Here is a 27,194-nt window from a genome sequence, read left to right as displayed (position 1 = left end):
TACCTGGCAACCATCATTACATACACCTGGCAACCATCATTGCGCATACCTGGCAACCATCATTACATACACCTGGCAACCATCATTGCGCATACCTGGCAACCATCATTACATACACCTGGCAACCATCATTGCGCACACCTGGCAACCATCATTGCATACACCTGGCAACCATCATTACATACACCTGGCAACCATCATTGCGCACACCTGGCAACCATCATTACATACACCTGGCAACCATCATTACTTACACCTGGCAACCATCATTGCGCATACCTAGCAACCATCATTACATACACCTGGCAACCATCATTACATACACTTGGCAACCATCATTACATACACCTGGCAACCATGATTGCATACACCTGGCAACCATCATTACATACACTTGGCAACCATCATTACATACACTTGGCAACCATCATTACATACACCTGGCAACCATGATTGCATACACCTGGCAACCATGATTGCATACACCTGGCAACCATCATTGCGCACACCAGGCAACCATCATTACATACACCTGGCAACCATCATTACATACACCTGCTCCCCATCATTAAGCACACCACCCTGATTACTCTCCTTTCATATAGCTCTCACCAACCTCAGGCAGTATTGGTTCTGTTTTCATGTCCAGACGCTTCTCTTGTTTTTTGTAACTCTCCATCTTCTTTGTTATTAAACTCACCATCTGCACTTTCTCCCGGCTTCTTTGCTGCCCTTCTTGACACCAGGCCATCCTCCAAAAGTCTTCGCCTCACTGTGCGTGCAGATGCACTCACGCCTGCCTGCTGCCATTCCTGAACAAGCTCTGTACGTGTGGTGCCCCGATCCCTCAGCTGAATCAACTTTAGGAGACGGTCCTGGAGCTTGCTGGACTTTCTTGGGCGCCCTGAAGCCTTCACAACAATTGAACCGCTCTCCTTGAAGTTCTTGATGATCCGATAAATGGTTGATTTAGGTGCAATCTTACTGGCAGCAATATCCTTGCCTGTGAAGCCCTTTTTGTGCAAAGCAATGATGACGGCACGTGTTTCCTTGCAGGTAACCATGGTTGACAGAGGAAGAACAATGATTCCAAGCACCACCCTCCTTTTGTAGCTTCCAGTCTATTATTCAAACTCAATCAGCATGACAGAGTGATCTCCAGCCTTGTCCTCGTCAACACTCACACCTGTGTTAACGAAAGAATCACTGACATGATGTCAGCTGGTCCTTTAGAGGCAAAGCTGAAATGCAGTGGAAATGTTTTTTTGTGGGATTCAGTTCATTTGCATGGCAAAAAGAGGGACTTTGCAATTAATTGCAATTCATCTGATCACTCTTCAGAACATTCTGGAGTATATGCAAATTGCCATCATACAAACTGAGGCAGCAGACTTTGTGAAAATTAATATTTGTGTCATTCTCAAAACTTTTGGCCACGACTGTACACCACAGGTGTTGTAAAAGGGTGCCGTGAAACATTGCTCAAAACCACATCGATACTTGTTTACTAAATATTCTGGAGAATTTGGCTACAATAGCAGTACAAAAGTATTAATTTAATTGCGGTAGATTTTGAGTACGGTGCCGCGCACGGTGCGGGCCACGGTCCTGCCAAGGAGGCTCAGAAGAAGAAGTGAAATTAGAAAACCATGACAACCGTGCCCATGATAACATCCTCTTTATTGACAGTTTTCCCCCACATGGATTCCATAGAAGAAGACAACAGATTTCAGGGTCATTTTGGTCAACCTGTTGTTTAGCCATAAGTAACCATTGTTGTCAACATCATCATCAATGCTAAATATATATATATCATACACAATAAATACAGCACAACCCAAGGCATTGAGACAAGACACATCAAACACCACCAACAACAGAGTATCTGAATAGCATATTTATAAAAGAGAAACTTAACATAGTACGTGGTGCAGTGTGAGAGAGAGAGAAAGAGAGAGAGAGAGAGAAAGAGAGAAAGGTGGGAGAGGGGGAGAGAGAGGTGTGTGTTTTGGAATGTTTCGTTTCTATATCAAGAGTAAAACTTTGCACAAACTGAAACTAAACTTCAGAGTCAGTAAATGGTCTGGCACGGTGTCATGTTGCAGTTTCAGCGAGCTGGAGTCTTCAGGACATCTAAACAAGCAGTCTGATATGTAAAGGATCATCACATCTGCCTCTCTCTAGTTGGAAGGATAAATACTACAGTAGATCATTACTGGGTTATAACAGAGTCAGTACAGGAAGTCGATACAAGGAAGCGGGTTTGAAATACAAGATGCTAATTTTTTGTCCAATCAGGAACTGAATATCAAATCACTTCCTGAATTGGCACTACCCCTTTGCTCTAAGAGATCCAAGGGGTGCAGACGTGTGTCATGCTGGATAAAGACGGATAAAGACAGAGAGAGAGAGAGAGAGAGAGAGAGAGAGAGAGAGAGACAGAGAGAGAGAGAGAGAGAGAGAGAGAGAGAGACAGAGAGAGAGAGACGGATAAAGAGAGAGAAAGAGAGAGACGGATAAAGAGAGAGAGAAAGAGACGGATAGAGACAGAGAGAGAGAGAGAGAGAGAGACAGAGAGAGAGAGAGAGAGATGGATAAAGAGAGAGAGAGAGAGAGACAGAGAGAGAGAGAGAGAGAGAGAGAGAGAGAGAGAGAGCGCATTGTACTAGATGAATATTCAACGGTACCATGCTCCTCTAGCAGTTCATAATTTACTGTATTCCTACTGTAATGCATGTTCTTTACTGTATTCCTACTGTAATGCATGGACTTTACTGTATTCCTACTGTAATGCATGTTCTTTACTGTATTCCTACTGTAATGCATGTTCTTTACTGTATTCCTACTGTAATGCATGGACTTTACTGTATTCCTACTGTAATGCATGTTCTTTACTGTATTCCTACTGTAATGCTTGGGCTTTACAAGTTCAACCAAAACAAGGTTCAGGAAGCTTAGACTGAGGGAAGAAAAATATCAATAAACCAATGATTCCTTAATGACTCTTTTGGTCGTGTTTGATTTGTTTCATGGCCCGTGTATATATAATGACACTGGTTTTAGTCCATCAACCTCTTCTCTGTTCCTCTGTAATCTCACCGATGTAGAAACACATCTAAACAAGCAGATTAATCAAATAAAAAATTGGATCAAAATTACAAAGAAGAATTTGTACCAAAATAAAATTTTAAAAAGTGCAAACTGTTGCGCGGAGGAGCAATCATTGTTTGGCAGAATTATTGTTACGATTATTTATTTACTAAACTCAAAAACAAACATTTGAATAGTTCCATACATAGCATTACCAAATATTTGTCTATATATTTGTTCATAGTGACATCTATAAAGCACAGACAAATACATTCTCTCAGATTTTAATATTAATATTATCAACATTGTAATCAATTTTTTTTACAATTTTATTTTTTAAATCTTTTTCCACATTTTGTGTTCAAGTTTTTCTTCATGTACTGTCTTTTTTCCCCAGTTACAATAACTAACATCTAGTCCCTCCCCCCTCCCTTCCGTTTTTGTGTTTAGGTAACTCTCTACCCCCTCCCTCATTTACTCAGCACACAGACATATGCACGAACAAACACACAGGAAGGAGTGTGGCATTGTGGGTACTGTAGTTTTCAGGCACCACACTCTCGAGTCTCTCCCCGCTGACTCTCTGTGGAGAGAAAGAGAAGACAGGAAACATTAACGAGTGGAAGGTAGCTGCACCGCCACCGTCACCGAAACCCAATTCTGTTACTTCTATTTTTATCCAGTTGTTGAGTAGAAAGTGTAGGTCGAGAACAAAAAAAACGGAGAATCCTAATTGGGTTCATCATGTATAATTATCGTGTGATATCAAAATCAAATCAGATTGAATTTGTCACATGCTTTATGAGGATCTGGGAACCCATGGCTAATCTTTTCAGTCTCCAAGAGGGGGAAAAGGTGTTGTCGTGCCCTCTTCAAGACTGTCGTGGCGTGTTTGGAGCATGATAGTTTGTTGGTGACGTTGACACCGAGGAACTTGAAACTCTCGACCCTTGCTCCACTTCAGCTCCGTCGATGTTAATGGGGGCCTGTTCGGCCCACCTTTTCCTGTAGTCCACGGTCAGCTCCTTTGTCTTGCTCACATTGAGGGAGAGGTTGTTGTCCTGGCACCACACTGCCAGGTCTCTGACCTCCTCCCTATAGGCTGTCTCAACGTTGTCGGTGATCAGGCCTACCACTGTTGTGTCGTCAGCCAACTTAATGATGGTGTTGGAGTCATGCTTGGCCACGCAGTCATGGGTGAACTGGGAGTACAGGAGGGGACTGAGCACGCACCCCTGAGGGGCCCCAGTGTTGAGGAACAGCGTGGCAGATGTGTTGTTACCTACCCTTACCACCTGGGGGTCGGCCCGTCAGGAAGTCCAGGATCCAGTTGCAGAGGGAGGTGTTTAGTCCCAGGATCCTTAGCTTAGTGATGAGCTTGGAAGGCGCTATGGTGTTGAACGCTGAGCTGTAGTCAATGTGGGTCTTTTTGTATTGTTTAATTGATAAAGCTTAAATTAAAACACAGAGTTTAAAGATTTTTTTTGTAGGAATTTAAATAATATCATATAAAATCATTAAAATATTATTCATAACATCTCAAAATCAATACCTCATAATAACACTTCATAAGATCAATAGTGCATCGTCACTGTCTAATAACCAAAGTAATATAATGATGTGACTCACCCGTCGCCAGCTGCCTCCACACTTCCTCTTTCCTCCTCCCCCTCACATCTGATTGGCGAAGGAGGTGGGGGCCTGTCCGTACTCTCCGCCCTCCTGGTTGTACCCCTGCTGCTGCTGGTTGTATTCTGGCTGGTAGCCACCCTGGGAACCGGCGTACGGGTCCTGCTCGTACCCCGCTTGCTGACCGTACGAGTCTGGGGCGGGCTGCTTCTCCTGGGGAGGAGGGGCGCGCATGAAGGGGGCGATGATGCCGGTCTCCTTAAAGACGAACCACAGGTTTCCTCCCCACAGCACCAGGTTCATGAAGCCAAAACACTGGGAAGAAGAGAGAGAGAAATGCTGAGATTACTATGAAGTACTGTAGATACTGAGAGGGAAGAGAGGGGGGAGAGAGACAGAGAGGAGAGTGGGGAGAGAGAGATAGAGAGGGGTAAGGGGAAAGAGAGAGGGGGAGGGTAGAGAGAGAGAGGGGGGGAGGGTAGAGAGAGTGATAGAGAGGGGGGGAGGGGAGAGAGAGTGATAGAGAGGGGGAAGGGGAGAGAGACAGCGAGAGAGAGAGAGAGAGAGAGAGAGAGAGAGAGAGAGAGAGAGAAAAAGAGAGAGAGAGAGAGAGAGAGAGAAAGAGAGAGAGAGAGAGAGAGAGAGAGAGAGAGCGAGAGCAAGAGAGAGAGGGGGAGGGGAGAGAGAGAGCAATAGAGAGGGGGAATGGGAGAGAGACAGCGAGAGAGAGAGAGAGAGAGTAGGAGGGGAGAGAGAGAGAGGGGGGAGAGGGGGAAGGATAAAGAGAGAGGGAGAGATATCTAAAAGATACACTATACTGTACAGTGCATTCTGAAAGTATTCAGACCCCTTGACTTTATCCACATTTTGCCTTATTCTAAAATTAAAAACAAAAATCCTCATTAATCTACACAAAATACATCATTATGACAAAGTGAAAACAGGTTTTAAGAAATGTTTCCAAATTAAAACAAAAATAAAAAACAGAAATATATTATTACCGTAAGTATTCAGACCCTTTGCTATGAGAATTGAAATGGAGCTCAGGTGCATCCTGTTTCCATTGATCATCCTTGAGATGTTTCTACAACTTGATTGGAGTACACTGCTGTAAATTCAATTGATTGATATGATTTGGAAAGGCACACACCTGTCTATATAGGATCCCACAGTTCACAGTGCATGTCAGAGCAAAAACCAAGCCATGAGGTCGAAGGAATTGTCCATAGAGCTCCGAGACAGGATTGTGTCGAGGCACAAATCTGGGGAAGGGTACCAAAACATTTCTGCAGCATTGAAGGTCCCCAAGAACACAGTGGTCTCCATCATTCTTAAATGGAAGAAGTTTGAAATTACCAAGACTCTTCCTAGAGCTGGCCGCCCGGCCAATCTGAGCAATCGGGCAGAAGGGCCTTGGTCAGGGAGGTGACCATGAACCAGATGGTCACTCTGACAGAGCTCCAGAGTTCCTCTGTGGAGATGGCAGAACCTTCTAGAAGGACAACCATCTCTGCAGGACTCCACCAATCAGGCCTTTATAGTAGAGTGGCCAGACTGGAGACACTCCTCAGTAAAAGGCACATGACAGCTCGCCAAAAGGCACCTAAAGGACTCTCAGACCATGAGAAAAAAATATTTTCAATATTAAACTCTTTGGCCTGAAAGACAAGCGTCACGTCTGGAGGAAACCTGGCACCATCCCTACGGTGAAGCGTGGTGGTTGCAGTATCATGCTGTGGGGATGTTTTTCAGTGGCAGGGACTGGGAGACTAGTCAGGATCGAGGGAAAGATGAACGGAGCAAAGTACAGAGATGCTTGATAAAAACCTGCTCCAGAGCGCTCAGGACCTCAGACTGGGGTGAAGGTTCACCTTCCAACAGGACAACCACCCTAACCACAAAGTCAAGACAACGCAGGAGTGGCTTCAGGACAAGTCTCTGAATGAGAGAGCCCAGACTTGAACTCGATAAAACATCTCTGGAGACCTGAAAATAGCTGTGCACCGACGCTCCCCATCCAACCCGACAGAGCTTGAGAGGATCTGCAGAGAAGAATGGGAGAAACTCCCCAAATTCAGGTGTGCCAAGCTTGTAGCTTCATACCCAAGAAGATGCAAGGCTGTAATCACTTTCAATGGTGCGTCAACAAAGTACAAAGGGTTTGAAATATACTGTAAATGTAATATTCCCAGGGGGTTTATACATTTTTTTTTTTGCTTTGTCATTATGGGGTATTGTGATGTCATTATGGGGTATTGTGATGTCATTATGGGGTATTGTGATGTCATTATGGGGTATTGTGATGTCATTATGGGGTATTGTGATGTGATTATGGGGTATTGTGATGTCATTATGATGTATTGTGATGCATTATGGGGTATTGAGTGATGAGCGGGAAAAAAACACACAATTTGATCCATTGTAGAATAAGTCTGTAATGTAACAAAATGTGGAAAAAGCGTTCCAAACGCACTGTATGTTGAAGTGGGTGGGACTCAAGCTTCATCCCTGTCTCACCCCACAACCCTGTAGAAAGAAATGTGTGTGCTTTTGCCAATTTTAACCGCACACTTGTTGTTTGTGTTGTTGTTTGTGTACATGGATTTTATAACGTTGTATGTTTTTCTCCCAAAACACCACTTTCCATCATTTGTCCAGCAGACTCTCATGCCAAAAGTATTCAATTAGTTTTGTTTAAATCAACAGAGTATGAGAAAACATAGCTTTTTTTTTGGTTTTGTTTGTCAATAAGGGTCTGCAGGGTGTACACATGGTCTGTTGTACGGTATTTTGGTGAGAAGAAAATTTGACATTTGTTCAGGACATTTTGTCGATGCTGTTGATGATACTGCAGAGGATTTTTCAGATATTCCTGCTGACAGATATTCCACGGTAATTGTTGTGGTCAAATTTGCTCCACTTTTGTGGAGACAAATTTTTTTTAAAGCCCATGATGTTGGAATGAGATGTTTGATGAGCAGGTGTCCACTTACTTTTGGTTTATGTAGTTTAATTACACTGCAAAAAATGACTTGTTACTTTTATTTCTTATCCTTATTCGTATTATTTTTTGACAACGTTGTTGGTTAGGGGCATGTAAGTCAGCATTTCACTGTGAGGTCTACTACACCTGTTGGATTCAGCATTTCACTGTAAGGTCTACTACACCTGTTGTATTCAGCATTTCACTGTAAGGTCTACTACACCTGTTGTATTCAGCATTTCACTGTAAGGTCTACCTACACCTGTTGTATTCAGCATTTCACTGTGAGGTCTACTACACCTGTTGTATTCAGCATTTCACTGTAAGGTCTACTACACCTGTTGTATTCAGCGCATGTGACTAATACAATTTGATTTGTATACAGACCTAGGGGGCCTATATACGCTACATTACATAGTTATGTCATAGCTACAGTATGCAATGGTTTAAAAATTGAGAACAAGCTGACTCATGATATTAACAAGGCTCCAGGGAGATCTCTTATTCCATTAACAAGGATCCAGGGAGATCTCTCAGGACATTAACAAGGATCCAGGGAGATCTCTCAGGACATTACCACGGATCCAGGGAGATCTCTCATTCCATTAACAAGGCTCCATGGAGATCTCTCATTCCATTAACAAGGATCCAGGGAGATCTCTCAGGACATTAACAAGGATCCAGGGAGATCTCTCAGGACATTACCACGGATCCAGGGAGATCTCTCATTCCACTAACAAGGCTCCAGGGAGATCTCTCATTCCATTAACAAGGATCCAGGGAGATCTCTCATTCCATTAACAAGGATCCAGGGAGATCTCTCAGGACATTAACAAGGATCCAGGGAGATCTCTCATGACTGACCTGAGCCCTAGGACCATGCCCCAGGACTACCTGACATGATGACTCCTTGCTGTCCCCAGTCCACCTGGCCGTGCTGCTGCTCCAGTTTCAACTGTTCTGCCTTATTATTATTCGACCATGCTGGTCATTTATAAACATTTGAACATCTTGGCCATGTTCTGTTATAATCTCCACCCGGCACAGCCAGAAGAGGACTGGCCACCCCACATAACCTGGTTCCTCTCTAGGTTTCTTCCTAGGTTTTGGCCTTTCTAGGGAGTTTTTCCTAGCCACTGTGCTTCTACACCTGCATTGCTTGCTGTTTGGGGTTTTAGGCTGGGTTTCTGTACAGCACTTTGAGATATCAGCTGATGTACGAAGGGCTATATAAATAAATTTGATTTGATTTGATTTGATGACATTACCAATGATCCAGGGAGATCTCTCAGGACATTAACAAGGATCCAGGGAGATCTCTCAGGACATTAACAAGGATCCAGGGAGATCTCTCAGGACATTAACAAGGATCCAGGGAGATCTCTCATGACATTACCAAGGATCCAGAGAGATCAAAAAGATGTGGGAGATGTCAACAATTCCACATGAGAGGGTTATTATTAAAAACATGGATTCTGCTGATGAATCATTCATATCAAATTTCTCTTTTCAATGTTTCAATGTTTCAATGGTATTGTTTCTAATTTCAATGAATGTAATATAACATCTCTGTTACAATGAATGTAATGTAACATCTCTGTTACAATGAATGTAACGTAAGACAATATTATTGTACTGCAACCGAACACAGCAGAGACACTCACAAGGTAAGATCACTGCTACAGTAAACTGCTATGGCGTTGAAGAAGAACCTAGCTGTTAAAACCGAGACACTCACGACGGAGGTGTTGAGTCCAGACATGACGGGGTCGTGAACTTCACGACAGCGGTTCCCTTCCTCGTCGCAGGCTGAGATCAGATCCACCACTTTCTCAGGGTCCGTGGACGCCTTGACATCCGACAGGCCCTTAGCCCACGCAGCGGAGCTGACCAACCACATGAAGGTGAACACACACGTCACGCCAAAATCCTGCGGCGGAAAGTGGAAACACACACACAGGAAACGAGGAAACAAGGTTCAAAACTCATACAATGACATATAGAACACCCGATCAAGATGGCCGCCACGATCAGCACATTCTAAAGCTATACAGGTCTGTGACATCCGACGCTAGCGACGTATAGGATCTCTACGGTAAATACACACAGGAAGACGGGATGAAGTCGAATGTTCAAAATCGACGGCTACAAACGGTGAACATTAATGTGAGGAAATAAAAAAAGAGATTAAATTGCAAATATATTTTAATTTACCCTTTAACTGTAAATGCAACAACACACACACATCCAACCCCCCCCCCCCCCCCCCCCCCCCGCCAACCCCACTCACGATGAGTGGTCCCTTGTTGTTCTCTCGGTACTTCTCCAGGGCGAAGACGTAGACGCTGAGGGCAGCCATGGAGTAGAGGAAGGCAAACACACCGATGGTGACGAAGAACTCTGCCGAGGAAGAGTAGTTACCAACCAGGAAGAGACGCTCGGGGGGACCCCCTTTACAGGTCGGGGCGTCAAAGTACACTTGGTGAAGCCTGAAGAAAGAGAGGAAGATGAAGATGGAGACAGAGGAGCAAGAGATTCTCAATCAATCAATGAAAACACATATACACTACTTGACCAAAAGTATGTGGACACCTCTTCAAATGAGTGGATTTGGCTACTCCAGCCACAACCGTTGCTGACAGATGTATAAAATCGAGCACACAGCCATGCAATCTCCATAGACAAACATTGGCAGTAGAACAGGTCCGTACTGAAGAGCTCAGTGACTTTCAACGTGGCACCAGTCATAGGATGCCACCTTTCAAACAAGTCAGTTGGTAGCGTGTAACTCGTAAAAATCGTCTGTCCTCCACTCACTACCGAGTTCCAAACTGCCCCTGGAAGCAACGTCCGATCAAGAATTGTTCATCGGAAGCTTCATGAAATGGGTTTCCGTGGCCGAGCAGCAGCACACGAAGATCACCAAAGCCCATTTTCACATCAGCAGCTGTCACAAAGTGCTTTCATTCTGACATTCTGTATCATGACATTCTGGCATTCTGTATCATGACATTCTGTATCATGACATTCAGTATCATGACATTCTGACATTCTGTATCATGACATTCTGACATTCTGTATCATGACATTCTGACATTCTGTATCATGACATTCTGTATCATGACATTCTGTATCATGACATTCTGACATTTTGTATCATGACATTTTGTATCATGACATTCTGACATTTTGATTCATGACAGTCTGACATTCTGTATCATGACATTCTAACATTCTGTATCATGACATTCTGTATCATGACATTTTGTATCATGACATTCTGACATTTTGATTCATGACAGTCTGACATTCTGTATCATGACATTCTGACATTCTGTATCATGACATTCTGTATCATGACATTCTGACATTCTGTGTCATGACATTCTGTATCATGACATTCTGGCATTCTGTATCATGACATTCTGTATCATGACATTCTGTATCATGACATTCTGACATTCTGTATCATGACATTCTGACATTCTGTATCATGACATTCTGACATTCTGTATCATGACATTCTGGCATTCTGTATCATGACATTCTGACATTCTGAAATGGTTCATCCACACAGATAGCGTGGTGAAGAAGGTGCAACAGCGCCTCTTCAACCTCAGGAGGGTGAAGAAATTTGGTTTGTCACCAAAAAACTTTTACAGATGCACAATCGAGAGCATCCTGTCGGGCTGTATCACTGCCTGGTACGGCAACTGCTCCGCCCACAACCGTAAGGCTTTCCAGAGGGTAGTGAGGTCTGCACAACGCATCATCGGGTGCAAACTACCTGCCCTCCAGGACACCTACACCACCCAATGTCACAGAAAGGCCAAAAAGATCATCAAGGACAACAACCACCCGAGCCACTGCCTGTTCACCCCGCTATCATCCAGAAGGCGAGGTCAGTACAGGTGCATCAAAGCAGGGACCGAGAGACTGAAAAACAGCTTCTATCTCAAGGCCATCAGACTGTTAAACAGCCACCACTAACACTGAGTGGCTGCTGCCAACACACTGACTCAACTCCAGCCACTTTAATAATTAAAAATGTATGTAATAAATGTATCACTAGTCACTTTAAACAATGCCACTTTATATAATGTTTACATACCCTACATTACTCATCTCATATATATACTGTCCTCTATACCATCTACTGCATCCTGCCTATATGCCGTTCAGCCATCTCTCATCCATATATTTATATGTACATACTCTTATTCATTCCTTTATTCGCCTACCTCCTCATGCCTTTTGCACACAATGTATATAGACTCTTTTTTTTCTACTGTGTTATTGACTTGTTAATTGTTTACTCCATGTGTAACTCTGTGTTGTCTGTTCACAGTGCTATGCTTTATCTTGGCCAGGTCGCAGTTGGCAAAAGAGAACTTGTTCTCAACTAGCCTACCTGGTTAAATAAAGGTGAAATATATATATTTTTTTTAATATATTTTTTTATATTACACTTGTGTGTATAAGGTAGTTGTTGTGAAATTGTTAGGATACTTGTTAGATATTACTGCATTGTCGGAACTAGAAGCACAAGCATTTCACTACACTCGCGTTAACATCTGCTAACCATGTGTATATGACCAATGAAATGTGATTTGATTTGATTTCTGTATCATGACATTCTGACATTTTGTATCACAACATTCTGACATTTTGTATCATGACATTCTGACATTCTGTATCATAACATTCTGACATTTTGTATCACAACATTCTGAAATTCTGTATCATGACATTCTGACATTTTGTATCACAACATTCTGACATTTTGTATCATGACATTCTGACATTCTGTAACATGACATTCTGTATCATGACATTCTGACATTCTGTATCATGACATTTTGACATTCTGTATCATGACATTCTGACATTCTGTATCATGACATTCTGACATTCTGTATCATGACATTCTGACATTCTGTATCATGACATTCTGACATTCTGTATCATGACATTCTGACATTCTGTAACATGACATTTTGTATCATGACATTCTGACATTCTGTATCATGACATTCTGTATCATGACATTTTGACATTCTGTATCATGACATTCCGACATTCTGTATCATGACATTCTGACATTCTGTATCATGACATTCTGACATTCTGTATCATGACGTTCTGACATTCTGTATCATGACATGCTGACATTCTGTATCATGACATTCTGACATTCTGTATCATGACATTTTGACATTCTGTATCATGACATTCTGACATTCTGTATCATGACATTCTGACATTCTGTATCATGACGTTCTGACATTCTGTATCATGACATGCTGACATTCTGTATCATGACATTCTGTATCATGACATTCTGACATTCTGTATCATGACATTCTGACATTCTGTATCATGACATTCTGACATGCTGTATCATGACATTCTGTATCATGACATTCTGACATAGTACAGTGAAGGTAGTTTGGTGAACAACACTCACTGAGATCTGAAGACTTGCGTTAACTCCCTGTCTTAATGCCTATGCTTTAGATCAGTTGGCTAACACAGTCTTGACGGTAAGGAGACAACCAGTCTGTCACATTAGCAGCAAAACACAGGAGGTGTCTCAAATGGTACCCTATTCCCTACATAGTGCACTATTCTTTGAACAAGTCCCTATGGTGAACAGGTCCTTATGGTGAACAGGTCCCTTTGGTGAACAGGTCCCTATGGTGAACAAGTCCCTATGGTGAACAGGTCCCTATGGTGAACAAGTCCCTATGGTGAACAGGTCCCTATGGTGAATAGGGTGCCATTTTGGACTTAAAACATAGACACATTTAATGCTAGTCAACCTAAAAACCCAGAGAACTTGACTAACCTGAAAGGATACTCGAATTCCACTTCTATACTCAGGTCGCTCTCGGTCCTGTTTTTACACTCCACACTCATCTTGAACATCCCGGAGTAACTCCCACATGTTGAGAATGCAAAGATGGCAAAGATCTGCAGGAAAGGAGAGAATAGAAGGATAAAAACAGAGTTAAAATAATGGCCCTATAATTGTCTCACTTTACACTAGCCTGTGAATTTCAGTTACGTGATTAAGGGTCATATAACATAAAGTAAATCACAGTTTATGGTAATAAGAGAAACACATATATCATAATAATAATAATACATGTAGTAAAATACTTATCCTTTTCCCTACATAGTGCACTACTTTGAACCAAGGCCCTGGTAGAAAGTAGTGCACTATAAAAGGGAAAAGTGTCCCATTTGAGGCCTACACCCGAGGCCTATGGCCAAGCAACCACTATCATTTCACAAACCCCCCAGTAGATGTATTAAATCCAGTAGATCCACCCGCCCCCCCCCCCAGTAGATGTATTAAATCCAGTAGATCCACCACCCCCCCCCCCCACTAAGAGATGAGGTTAGCGTAGCATGTGATGTCGTAGGACAGGCCAGATCGGATTGGATGGAGGAGAATCTAGCTGCTTTTACATCTCACTGCCATCTGTCGCATCCTCCTATTGGTGTGTGTGTGTGTGTGCGTGGGAGGGCGTACGCGGCGCCCACTCATTCACGACTCCAAGTGACAATGTTCAGATAATCTCACCCGCTATCCTCCCTCCTCCTGAAGGACATAGGCTCTGGTAGAAAAAAATGAAAAAATAGTGTAACTAACAAGAGAACATTGGAGCCATTTCAGAAGCAGACACTGTGATGTCATGGCGACTGGTCCAGGGTGTCCTGACTGCCGACGGCCACCGGACGGCGCTATTACTCTCGTCAATGTGTGGTTGTCACAGTTACTGAGTATAGGCCTGATACTATCTGAAGCCACTGCCTTCTTATTTCCAGGATGTGTTCAGCTTCTTCACTCCTATTCAGAAGACACATCTCGGATCATTTTATTTAACCTTTATTTAACTAGGCAAGTCAGTTATGAACCAATTCTCATTTACACCGGCCAAACCCAAACCCGTACGACATTGGGCCAATTGTGCGTCGCCCTATGGACTTCCCAATCACAGTCGATTGTGATACAGCCTGGAATCGAATCAGGGTCTGTAGTGACGCCTCTAGCACCGAGATGCAGTGCCTTAGACCTCTGCGCCAATCGGGAGACAGATATAAATCTCATATAAGATGTACTGATGTCGCCTTATAGGAGGAGAGGTCCCATAGCACAAACAGAAGTGGAATGGTGCTGCTTTTCAATAGCTGTTCCATTATTGATTTTCAAAAAGTCTCAGATTATGGACCTAGTGGTGTTCCTGGTCAGAGACTAACTCTGGACCTAGTGGTGTTCCTGGTCAGAGACTAACTCTGGACCTAGTGTTGTTCCTGGTCAGAGACTAACTCTGGGCCTAGTGTTGTTCCTGGTTAGAGGCCAACTCTGGGTCTAGTGTTTGGTATTTGGTATTTTATTAGGATCCCCATTAGCTGTTACAAAAGCAGCAGCTACTCTTCCTGGGATCCACAAAAAAACATGAAACATAATACAGAACATCAATAGACAAGAACAGCTCAAGGACAGAACTACATACATTCTTTAAAAAGGCACACGTAGCCTACATATCAATTTATACACACAAACTATCTTGGTCAAATAGGGGAGAGGCGTTGTGCCGTGAGGTGTTGCTTTATCTGTTTTTTGAAACCAGGTTTGCTGTTTGTTTGAACAATATGAGATGGAAGGAAGTTCCATGCAATAAGGGGACTGTGAAAAGATGCCTGGTGGCGTGTCTGGTGGGGTAAGTGTGTGTGTCAGAGCTGTGTGTAAATTTACTATGCAAACAATTTGGAATTTCCAACACATTGTTTCTTATAAAAACAAGAAGTGATGCAGTCAGTCTCTCCTCAACTCTTAGCCAAGAGAGACTGGCAGCATAGTATTTATATCAGCCCTCTGATTACAATGAAGAGCAGAACGTGGCTCCCTGTTCTGGGCCAGCTGCAGCTTAACTAGGTCTCTCCTTGCAGCACCGGACCACATGACTGGACAACAATCAAGATTAGATAAAACTAGAGCCTGCAGAACTTGCTTTTTGGAGTGTGGTGTCAAAAAAGAAGAGCATCTCTTTATTACGGACAGACCTCTCCATCTTTACAACAATTGAATCTATAGGTTTTGACCATGACAGTTTACAATCTAAGGTAACGCCAAGTAATTTAGTCTCCTCAACTTGTTCAACAGCCACACCATTCATTACCAGATTCAGCTGAGGTCTAGAACTTAGGGAATGATTTGTACCAAATACAATGCTCTTAGTTTTAGAGATGTTCAGGACCAGTATATTACTGGCCACCCATTCCAAGACAGACTGCAACTCTTTGTTAAGGGCTTCAGTGACTTCATTAGCTGTGGTTACAGATGCGTATATGGTTGAATCATCAGCATACATGGACACACATGCTTTGATTAATGCCAGAGGCAGGTCATTGGTAAAAATAGAAAAGAGTAGAGGGCCTAGAGAGCTGCCCTGCGGTACACCACACGTTACATGTTTGACATTAGAAAAGAGTAGAGGGCCTAGAGAGCTGCCCTGCAGTACACCACACTTTACATGTTTGACATTAGAGAAGCTACTATTAAAGAAATCCCTCTGAGTTCTATAAGATAGATAGCTCTGAATCCACGATATGCCAGAGGTTGAAAAGCCATAACATACGTTTTTTTAACAACAGGTTATGGTCAACAATATCAAAGGATGCACTGAAATCTAGCAGTACAGCTCCCACAATCTTCTTATTATCAATTTCTTTCAATTTCTTTCAATCATCTGTAATTTGTGTCAGTGCAGTACATGCTGAGTGCTCTTCTCTACAAGCATGCTGAAAGTCTGTTGTTAATTTGTTTACAGAGAAGTAGCATTGTATTTGGTCAAACACAATTTTTTCCATAAAGTTAAGCTAAGAGCTGGGTGCAAGCGTATAGGTCTGCTGTTAGAACCAGTAAAGGCTGCTTTACCACTCTTGAGTAGCGTAATTACTTTGTCTTGCCTCCAGCCTTGAGGACAAACACTTTCCTCTAGGCTCAGATTAAAGAGTCAGCTACCATCCTCAGTAGGAGTGTCTATATAGTCAGCTACCATCCTCAGTGGGAGTGGCTATAGAGTCAGCTACCATCCTCAGTAGGAGTGGCTATAGAGTCAGCCAACATCCTCAGTAGGAGTGACTATAGAGTCAGCTACCATCCTCAGTAGGAGTGGCTATAGAGTCAGCTACCATCCTCAGTAGGAGTGGCTATAGAGTCAGCTACCATCCTCAGTAGGAGTGGCTATAGAGTCAGCTACCATCCTCAGTAGGAGTGGCTATAGAGTCAGCCACCATCCTCAGTAGGAGTGGCTATAGAGTCAGCTACCATCCTCAGTAGGAGTGGCTATAGAGTCAGCTACCATCCTCAGTAGGAGTGGCTATATAGTCAGCTACCATACTCACTAGGAGTGGCTATAGAGTCAGCCACCATCCTCAGTAGGAGTGGCTATTGAGTCAGCTACCATCCTCAGTAGGAGTGGCTATATAGTCAGCTACCATCCTCAGTAGGAGTGGCTATAGAGTCAGCCACCATCCTCAGTAGGAGTGTCTATAGAGTCAGCTACCATCCTCAGTAGGAGTGGCTATAGAGTCAGCTACCATCCTCAGTAGGAGTGTCTATAGAGTCAGCTACCATCCTCAGTAGGAGTGGCTATAGAATCAGCCACCATCCTCAGTAGGAGTGGCTATAGAGTCAGCCACCATCCTCAGTAGGAGTCGCTATAGAGTCAGCTACCATCCTCAGTAGGAGTGGCTATAGAGTCAGCCACCATCCTCAGTAGGAGTGGCTATAGAGTCAGCTACCATCCTCAGTAGGAGTGGCTATAGAGTCAGCTACCATCCTCAGTAGGAGTGGCTATAGAGTCAGCTACCATCCTCAGTAGGAGTGGCTATAGAGTCAGCTACCATCCTCAGTAGGAGTGACTATAGAGTCAGCTACCATCCTCAGTAGGAGTGGCTATAGAGTCAGCTATCATCCTCAGTAGGAGTGGCTGTAGAGTCAACTACCATCCTCAGTAGGAGTGTCTATAGAGTCAGCTACCATCCTCAGTAGGAGTGGCTATAGAGTCAGCTACCATCCTCAGTGGGAGTGTCTATAGAGTCAGCTACCATCCTCACAAGGAGTGGCTATAGAGTCAGCTACCATCCTCAGTAGGAGTGGCTATAGAGTCAGCTACCATCCTCAGTAGGAGTGGCTATAGAGTCAGCTACCATCCTCAGTGGGAGTGGCTATAGAGTCAGCTACCATCCCCAGTAGGAGTGGCTGTAGAGTCAACTACCATCCTCAGTAGGAGTGTCTATAGAGTCAGCCACCATCCTCAGTAGGAGTGGCTATAGAGTCAGCTACCATCCTCAGTAGGAGTGGCTATAGAGTCAGCTACCATCCTCAGTAGGAGTGGCTATAGAGTCAGCTACCATCCTCAGTGGGAGTGACTATAGAGTCAGCTACCATCCTCAGTAGGAGTGGCTATAGAGTCAGCTACCATTGTCAGGAGTGTCTATAGAGTCAGCTACCATCCTCAGTAGGAGTCGCTATAGAGTCAGCTACCATCCTCAGTAGGAGTGGCTATAGAGTCAGCTACCATCCTCAGTAGGAGTCGCTATAGAGTCAGCTACCATCCTCAGTAGGAGTGGCTATAGAGTCAGCCACCATCCTCAGTAGGAGTGGCTATAGAGTCAACTACCATCCTCAGTAGAAGTGTCTATAGAGTCAGCTACCATCCTCAGTAGGAGTGTCTATAGAGTCAGCTACCATCCTCAGTAGGAGTGGCTATAGAGTCAGTTAGAGACTAACTCTGGACCTAGTGTTGTTCCTGGTCAGAGACTAACTCTGGACCTAGTGTTGTTCCTGGTCAGAGACTAACTCTGGACCTAGTGTTGTTCCTAGTTAGAGACTAACTCTGGACCTAGTGTTGTTCCTAGTTAGAGACTAACTCTGGACCTAGTGTTGTTCCTTGTCAGAGACTAACTCTGGACCTAGTGTTGTTCCTAGTCAGAGACTAACTCTGGGCCTAGTGTTGTTCCTGGTCAGAGACTAACTCTGGACCTAGTGTTGTTCCTGGTCAGAGACTAACTCTGGACCTAGTGTTGTTCCTGGTTAGAGACTAACTCTGGACCTAGTGTTGTTCCTGGTCAGAGACTAACTCTGGACCTAGTGTTGTTCCTAGTTAGAGACTAACTCTGGGCCTAGTGTTGTTCCTGGTTAGAGACTAACTCTGGACCTAGTGTTGTTCCTGGTCAGAGACCAACTCTGGACCTAGTGTTGTTCCTAGTCAGAGACTAACTCTGGACCTAGTGGTGTTCCTAGTTAGAGACTAACTCTGGACCTAGTGTTGTTCCTGGTCAGAGACTAACTCTGGCCCTAGTGTTGTTCCTGGTCAGAGACTAACTCTGGACCTAGTGTTGTTCCTGGTCAGAGACTAACTCTGGACCTAGTGGTGTTCCTAGTTAGAGACTAACTCTGGACCTAGCGTTGTTCCTGGTCAGAGACCAACTCTGGACCTAGTGTTGTTCCTAGTCAGAGACTAACTCTGGACCTAGTGTTGTTCCTGGTCAGAGACTAACTCTGGACCTAGTGTTGTTCCTAGTTAGAGACTAACTCTGGACCTAGTGTTGTTCCTAGTTAGAGACTAACTCTGGACCTAGTGTTGTTCCTAGTTAGAGACTAACTCTGGACCTAGTGTTGTTGAGAGAGCGAGAGAGACGGGCAACCAGTGAAGAACAAACACCATGTAAATACAACCTATATTTATGTTGATTTATTTTCCCTTTTGTAAACTAACTATTTGCACATCGTCACAACACTGTATGTAGACATAATATGACATAATATGACATAATATGACTTAATATGACATAATATGACATAATATGACATATGACATATGACTTAATATGACATAATATGACTTAATATGACATAATATGACATTATATGACTTAATATGACATAATATGACTTAATATGACATAATATGACTTAATATGACAATATGATATTATTTTGGAGTGTAATGTTTACTCTGAATTTTTTATTGTTTATTTCACTTTTGTTTATTATCTATTGCACTTGCTTTGGCAATGTAAACATATGTTTCCCATGTTAATAAAGTCCCTTAAAATGAAATGGAAATGTAATTGACGGGCCAGAGAGAAGGAGAGTGGGAGGACAAAAGAGAGGGGGAGATTGGAGTTAGAGGGGGTCAGAGAGAGGAGGAGAGAGACAGAGAGAGAGGGGGTGAGAGAGAGAGGGGGAGAGAGACAGCGAGAGAGAGACAGAGAGAGAGGGGGGAGAGAGACAGAGAGAGAGGAGAGCGACTGAGGGAGAGGAGGAAAGAGACAGAGAGAGAGGGGGTGAGAGAGAGAGGGGAGAGTCAGAGAGAGACCAGCGAGAGGGGGAGATTAGAGTTAGAGGGGTCAGAGAGAGGAGGAGAGAGACAGAGAAAAAGGGGGGGGAGACAAAGAGAGAGAGAGAGGAGGAGAGAGACAGAGAGAGAGAGAGAGAGAGAGAGAGAGAGGGAGATGACCTACCCATTCTAGAGCTTTGACAAAAGCCCAGGGGGACATTGATTTACCCATTCTAGAGCTTTGATAAAGCTCAGGGGAATATTGACTTACCCATTCTAGAGCTTTGACGAAGCCCAGGAGAACGTTGACTTACCCATTCTAGAGCTTTGATGAAGCCCAGGGGAACTTTGACTTACCCATTCTAGAGCTTTGATGAAGCCCAGGAGAACATTGACTTACCCATTCTAGAGCTTTGACGAAGCCCAGGAGAACATTGACTTACCCATTCTAGAGCTTTGATGAAGCCCAGGGGAACTTTGAGGACTCTGAACTGTCCGCCTGCAACCAACTGGAGAAGAAAGAAAAATAACAACGATGATTCCAAATCATAACAAAACAGCCATTCATCATTGATCCGTGTAATATAATAATGAAGCACTACACAGACAGCAGAAGTAGAGAACAACTGTACTAATGTAGGCCTACTGAAATGATACAGATATAAGTGGGTCTAATCAAACGTCTATTAACATTGCAACCTGTTAATCAGGAAATGCCACTATATTCATCATCATCAGCACCACCCCAACATCAACATACAGTTGAAGTCGGAAGTTTACATACACCTTAGCCAAATACATTTAAACTCAGTTTTTCACAATTCCTGACATTTAATCAGAGTAAAAATTCCCTGTCTTAGGTCAGTTAGGATCATCACTTTATTTTAAGAATGTGAAATGTCAGAATAATAGTAGAGACAATGATTTATTTCAGCTTTTATTTCTTTCATCACATTCCCAGTGGGTCAGAAGTGTACATGCACTCAATTAGTATTTGGTAGCATTGCCTTGAAATTGTTTAACTTGGGTCAAATGTTTCAGTTAGCCTTCCACAAGCTTCACACAATAAGTTGGGTGAATTTTGGCCCATTCCTCCTGACAGAGCTGGTGTAACTGAGTCAGGTTTGTAGGCCTCCTTGCTCGCACACGTTTTTTTCAGTTGAACCCACACATTTTCTATGGGATTGAGGTCAGGGCTTTGTGATGGCCACTCCAGTACCTTGACTTTGTTGTCCTTAAGCCATTTTGCCACAACTTAGGAAATATGCTTGGGGTCATTGTCCATTTGGAAGACCCATTTGCGACCAAGCTTTAACTTCCTGACTGATGTCTTGAGATGTTGCTTCAAAATATCCACATAATTTTCCCGCCTCAGGGTGCCATCTATTTTGTGAAGTGCACCAGTCCCTCCTGCAGCAAAGCACCCCCACAACATGATGCTGCCACCCCCGTGCTTCATGGTTGGGATGGTGTTCTTCAGCTTGCAAACCTCACCTTTTTCCTCCAAACATAACGATGGTCATTATGGCCAAACAGTTCAGAACAGAACAGAGGACATTTCTCCAAAAAGTACAATCTTTGTTCCTGTGTACAGTTGCAAACCGTCTGGCATTTTTTATGGCGGTTTTGGGGCAGTGGCTTCTTCCTTGCTGAGTGGCCTTTCAGGTTATGTCAATATAGGACTCGTTTTACTGTGGATATAGATACTTTTGTACCCGTTTCCTCCAGCATCTTCACAAGGTCCTTTGCTGTTGTTCTGGGATTGATTTGCACTTTTCGCACCAAAGTACGAGACAGAACGCGTCTCCTTCCTGATCGGTATGGTGTCTGCGTGGTCCCATGGTGTTTATACTTGCGTACTATTGTTTGTACAGATGAACGTGGTACCTTCAGGCGTTTGCATATTGCTCCCAAGGATGAACCAGACTAGTGGAGGTCTACACAATTGTTTTTCTGAGGTCTTGGCTGATTTCTTTTGATTTTCCCATGATGTCAAGCAAAGAGGCACTGAGTTTTGAAGGTAGGCCTTGAAACACATCCACAGGTACACCTCCAATTGACTCAAATTATGTCAATTAGCCTATCAGAAGCTTCTAAAACCATGATATAATTGAATTTTCCAAGCTGTTTAAAGGCACAGTTAACTTAGTGTATGTAAACTTCTGACCCACTGGAATTGTGATACAGTGAATTATAAGTGAAATAATCTGTCTGTAAACAATTGTTGTAAAAATGACTTGTGTCATGCACAAAGTAGATGTCCTAACCGACTTGCCAAAACTATAATTTGTTAACAAGAAATGTGTGGAGTGGTTGAAAAACGAGTTTTAACGACTCCAACCTAAGTGTATGTAAACTTCCCGACTTCCACTGTATGTGAAAACGGCGAGTTTCTATGTTTTGTAGTAAAATAAATAGAGGAAGATACATGTTTCCAATGACATTATCAACCAATTAGAGGACAATTAGTAGGCAGTTACTAGGCAATGCCTATTCACAATTGGTTAAAATCACACGATGCGCACTGATGACGTCATTGGAAAAACTTATCTTCCTCGTTTTTCTCACATATGTGAATGTTGGGGTTGGTGCTGGAGATGATTATTACGAAGCTGATATTTTAAATGTCCCTTGAAGAAGCGATCACAGAAGACACACAGTAAACACATCATTTTGTTTCTGTCACCATCATCTCTATAAGCCTACAGCGGTAATATATGATTCTCAACAGAGAGTCTGTATACCGATAGAGAGAACACAATGACTGATTATTAAACCCATATGATGTTTCTCAGGGCCATAACGGTGCATCTATCTATATATCTTATAGGCCATGTGAAATGACGTCTCTCTACATGGTAGCCTACATACAACAGACACACAGACAATCATTGTTTTCCTATGATGAAAGAATGATTCACCCACCCATCCACCCGCCCACATCATCATCCAGAGTAAAGATGTGGGACTAATGAAGTGTCTATTATCATTACAACATAGGCCTATTAGCAACAGGTCCGAGTGGGGATGAAGGCAATACACTGAGTTTACAAAACATTATGAACACCTGCTGTTTCCATGACAGCCTGACCAGGTGAATCCAGGTGAAAGATATGATCCCTTACTGATGTCACTTGTTAAATCCACTTAAAATCAGTGTAGATGAAGGGGAGGAGACGGGGTTAAAGACAGATTTTTAAGGCTTGAGATAATTGAGACATGTATTGTGTATGTGTGCCATTCAGAGGGTGAATGGGCAAAACAAAATATTTAAGTGCCCTTGAACTGGGTATGGTAGTAGTTGCCAGGCGCACTGGTTTGAGTGTGTCAAAAACTGCAACGCTGTCGGACTTTCTCACATTCAACAGTTTCCCATGTTTATCAAGAATGGTCCACCACCCAAAGGACATCTAGCCAATTTGACATCAACTGACATGGGCCAGCTTCCCTGTGGAATGCTTTCAACTCAATATCAGGAAGGTGTTCTTAGTGTTTAGTGTATATTGCATTTTCATGCATTATTTATTTTCACCATCATCTGCATATGTCTACAGCCTTTACATGAGTTGTATGTTATTCTCAATAGTAGGCCTATTCCGTCTCATCATGTGTTCAGATTACAATAAGATATATCGTATATTCGGTGAGGAGGCTGTGGTATGTATGACGTTGCACCTTTAATGAAATAGACAACATGATGATTGGATATTTGTTTTGCGTCTGTGGGTTTTAATATTTTATAAAAATGTCCACATATCGGCTATAAAACATGGTATATAGCCTAAATATTTGAGCACAGATGGGCCAACTATCGAAATGTTTGAGTACAGAGAGTGAGGTGTGAATACGCCAAGTCATGGCCTGCCGTTAACGTCGACCCCGGGGAGACTGGGCCTGGTAAAAGGTGCGGCTTGGATTGGACATGACACCATTACGCTTTAAACTCCTGTGGTATAGCTAGTGATGCTCAGTCAGAAACCACGAGCATTATCATGCGAACAATTACCAATAATAACTACCGATTGTTACCCACTCAAACGTATCATTTAATTGCTTCGTTCGTTTTAAATGATGATAGGATCCAACTAGAAGCAATACGGTGTTAATATGACGAAAATGCAGACACCCATTTCATGTTTTAACACTTGAGGGCATTGGACAGTCATTTTACTAAAACGATTTATTCAGTTCTTAAATTCACCCAACGAATGTCGAGAGAAATATCCCTGCTATAGGCCTACATGATGTATCAGATAGCATTCCAGGCATCCTAAAAGAAGAATCACTAGTCTATACAGCCATGTAGGGAATAAAGGTGAACTGCCATTTTACAACGCAATCTGAAATGAAATGACAGCTGCACATAGCCTTTACCAGGCCCGCTTTATAAGCGGATAATATAATGCCAGGATTGCAGAATTTAAAAAAATATTTTATTCATATGAACAAATACATATTTGGACGACAGATAGACAAAGATATTTCGGTCCATAATTTATCTGTGCGTACATGTATATGATGGGGATACCGTTATATCACCATCCATAGTCCACCGATGACTGTATCTGACATAACATTAAAGAATAACATTACATACTTATCATTTTACCCGGCATAGCCACAAGATAGTGTGTTTAATTTGACACAAACGCATAAACACCCATTCCCTCAGTAATTATAAGGATGTGCTGTATTTCAGTCAACAAACAGCGTCTGCATCATAAGGGGGGGGGGGGGGGGGGGGGCTTTCCGCGGATTTACCTGATAATTCTAATATCCCAGATAACTACATAGCAACGCTCATAACCGGTTCGTACAGTTGATATTTAAACAGCAGTAAATGTCCGTTATGTTTCTAGATGTTCAGAGCCCCTACCTGATTCACAATATCCATCCTGGCCGCCTTGCTCGTTGATAAGAGAAATTGCGGAGCAGGGGGAGGGAGCCGTAACAACCGGAAAAGCCCTCGGTAGGGGGAAGGAGACTGGAACAGCGCTATGCGTCACTGTGGAAGGTGTAGTAGATGGCGCGTGATACGGAAAAAAAAGAAGCGCATTACACAAACTGCCAACGACGGTCAAACAGGACCAGACACACACTGGTAGAGAAATACTTAGATATAGGATAAAACATTTTTTTTACATTTATTTTTTATATTAGATGTAAAGGAGAGCCAGACCATCCAATGAAATAGACCTATTTAGTTTGTTTGGAAGCCTGCTATGGTCTGCCTTTATGACGCTGGTATTTTGCCGCTATTTATTTTCCCAAAATGTAGAATTGTACCATTCACTTTCCATGCAGTAAACCAACGCGCTGCTTTGCCCGCGGTGCTTAACTAATTGTCTATGTGTGTGCCAATAGTGAGACGACATGTTACTATTATTTACCCTTGGCTGTCTCACATCCCTGGGATGTGACCAACTGGGCCTGAACCCACGTCTCTTTTCTTCCGCCGGTGTGTCACACGACTATAGGCATTCACTCGAAAAGCTCACACAAATCTTCAGGTTTCAGGCAATGTTATTTATCAAACCAGCAAGTGAGCTACAACGTAAAATGGTTATTTGGCTGTGCCCATTAGGATAACCCTTTTAAATAACAATTTCTGGTTCCAGATAAAACCCCCTTTGGGTTACATTTATGACCCTTTCAACAGAAAGGTTCTACATCGAACCCAAAAGGGTTATTATACTTGAAAGCAAAAAGGATTATCCTGGGAACCAAAAAGGGTTGTCTTGTAGGGACATCAGATGTGTGTACATCAGAAGAGACAAGCTAATACAATACAATAGGTCTTTTACGATAACTTTGATTGTCTATTTACATGCAGCGCTAGAGAGGCGTCACTACAGACACCCTGGTTTGAATCTAGGCTGTATCACATCCGGCTGTGATTGGGAGTCCCATTTAGTGCATTTGGAAAGTATTCAGACCCCTTGACTCGTTCCACAGTTTGATATGTTACAGCCTTGTTCTAAAATGTATTTTCCTCATCAATCTACACACAATACAGCACAATGACAAAGCAAAAACATTATTTAATTTAATTTTAAATTTATTACAATGTAAAAAAATAAATACCTTATTTACGTACAGTACCTGTCACGCCCTGGTCTTAGGATTTTGTGTTTTCTTTATTAATTTGGTCAGGCCAGGGTGTGACATGGGTTTATTTATGTGGTGTGTTTTGTCTTGGGGTTTTCGTACGTATTGGGATTGTGGCTTAGTGGGGTTGTCTAGAATAGTCTATGGTTGCCTGGAGTGGTTCTCAATCAGAGGCAGGTGTTTATCGTTGTCTCTGATTGGGAACCATATTTAGGCAGCCATATTCTTTGAGTGTTTCGTGGGTGATTGTTCCTCTCTCTGTGTTTGTTTGCACCAGATAGGACTGTTTAGGTTTTCACATTTCATTATTTTTTTTTTTTAGTTTATTCATGTATAGTTTTTCCTTTATTAAACAAACATGAATCATCACAACACTGCATTTTGGTCCGCCTCTACTTCACCTAAAGAAAACCATTACAGTACCAGTCAAAAGTTGGACACACCAGGGATTTGATTAAGAACAAATGATTATTTACAATGACGGCCTACATTGGTGGTGGCTACTTTGAAGAATCTAAAATATATTTAGATTTGTTTAACACCTTTTTTTTTGGTTACTACATGATTCCATGTGTGTTATTTCATAGTTTTGATGTCTTCACTATTATTCTACAATGTAGACTTTGTTCACAAAGTGAGGTCCATACAGAAATGTTTTGTCGAGATCGGTGGAGAAGAACTTGACTGTCCTGCACAGAGCCCTGACCTCAACCCCATCGAACAGCTTTGTAATGAATTGGAACTCCGACTGCGAGCCAGGCCTAACCGCCCAACAACACTAGGCCTAATCGTCTAACATCAGTGCCCAACCTCACTAATGCTCTTGTGGCTGAATGGAAGCAAGTCCCTGCAGCAATGTTCCAACATCGAGGCTGTACCACAAACGGCCGTGATTGGTATTTTATTTATTTTATTGTACATTTATTTAACTAGGCAAGTCACTTAAGAACAAATTCTTATTTACAATGACGGCCTAGCAAACGGAAAAGGGCCTCCTGCGGGGACGAGGGCTGGGATTTAAAAAA

At 42.7% G+C, this 27,194-nt stretch overlaps 1 protein-coding gene across 3 annotated transcripts; it reads right to left on the bottom strand.

Annotated features, from left to right (window-relative positions):
• Positions 1-1,661: 1,661 nt before the first annotated feature.
• Positions 1,662-25,523, bottom strand: sypa (synaptophysin a). Of its 3 annotated transcripts, XM_036989058.2 has the most exons (7): positions 24,938-25,523; positions 20,505-20,570; positions 13,551-13,675; positions 9,993-10,191; positions 9,441-9,632; positions 4,720-5,034; positions 1,662-3,673 (listed from the first exon to the last, which is right to left on the bottom strand). In XM_036989058.2, the coding sequence occupies exons 1-6, from the start codon at positions 24,953-24,955 to the stop codon at positions 4,762-4,764; spliced, it is 873 nt and encodes a 290-aa protein (XP_036844953.1). In that variant the 5' UTR covers positions 24,956-25,523; the 3' UTR covers positions 1,662-3,673; positions 4,720-4,761. The 3 variants fall into 3 exon arrangements, with proteins under 3 accessions (XP_036844953.1, XP_036844954.1, XP_090041697.1); XM_036989059.2 differs by lacking the exons at positions 20,505-20,570; positions 24,938-25,523 and adding an exon at positions 20,376-20,423; XM_090185571.1 differs by lacking the exons at positions 20,505-20,570; positions 24,938-25,523 and adding an exon at positions 20,246-20,296.
• Between the last annotated feature and the right edge of the window lie 1,671 nt (positions 25,524-27,194).

The sequence above is a fragment of the Oncorhynchus mykiss genome, chromosome 9, assembly GCF_057628025.1.
Source record: "Oncorhynchus mykiss isolate SJ-2025 chromosome 9, ASM5762802v1, whole genome shotgun sequence".
In the NCBI taxonomy this organism is placed as follows: domain Eukaryota; kingdom Metazoa; phylum Chordata; class Actinopteri; order Salmoniformes; family Salmonidae; genus Oncorhynchus; species Oncorhynchus mykiss.
This window is presented reverse-complemented; position numbering and strand designations above follow the sequence as displayed.

Excerpts from the sequence above, each read along its gene's own strand:
- sypa (XM_036989058.2), bottom strand. Across the intron at positions 13,676-20,504 it reads TCATCAAAGCTCTAGAATGG|ATCTTTGCCATCTTTGCATT; the intron begins GTAAGTCAATGT and ends CCTTTCCTGCAG. Across the intron at positions 5,035-9,440 it reads CTGGACTCAACACCTCCGTC|TGTTTTGGCTTCATGAACCT; the intron begins GTGAGTGTCTCG and ends TCTTCTTCCCAG.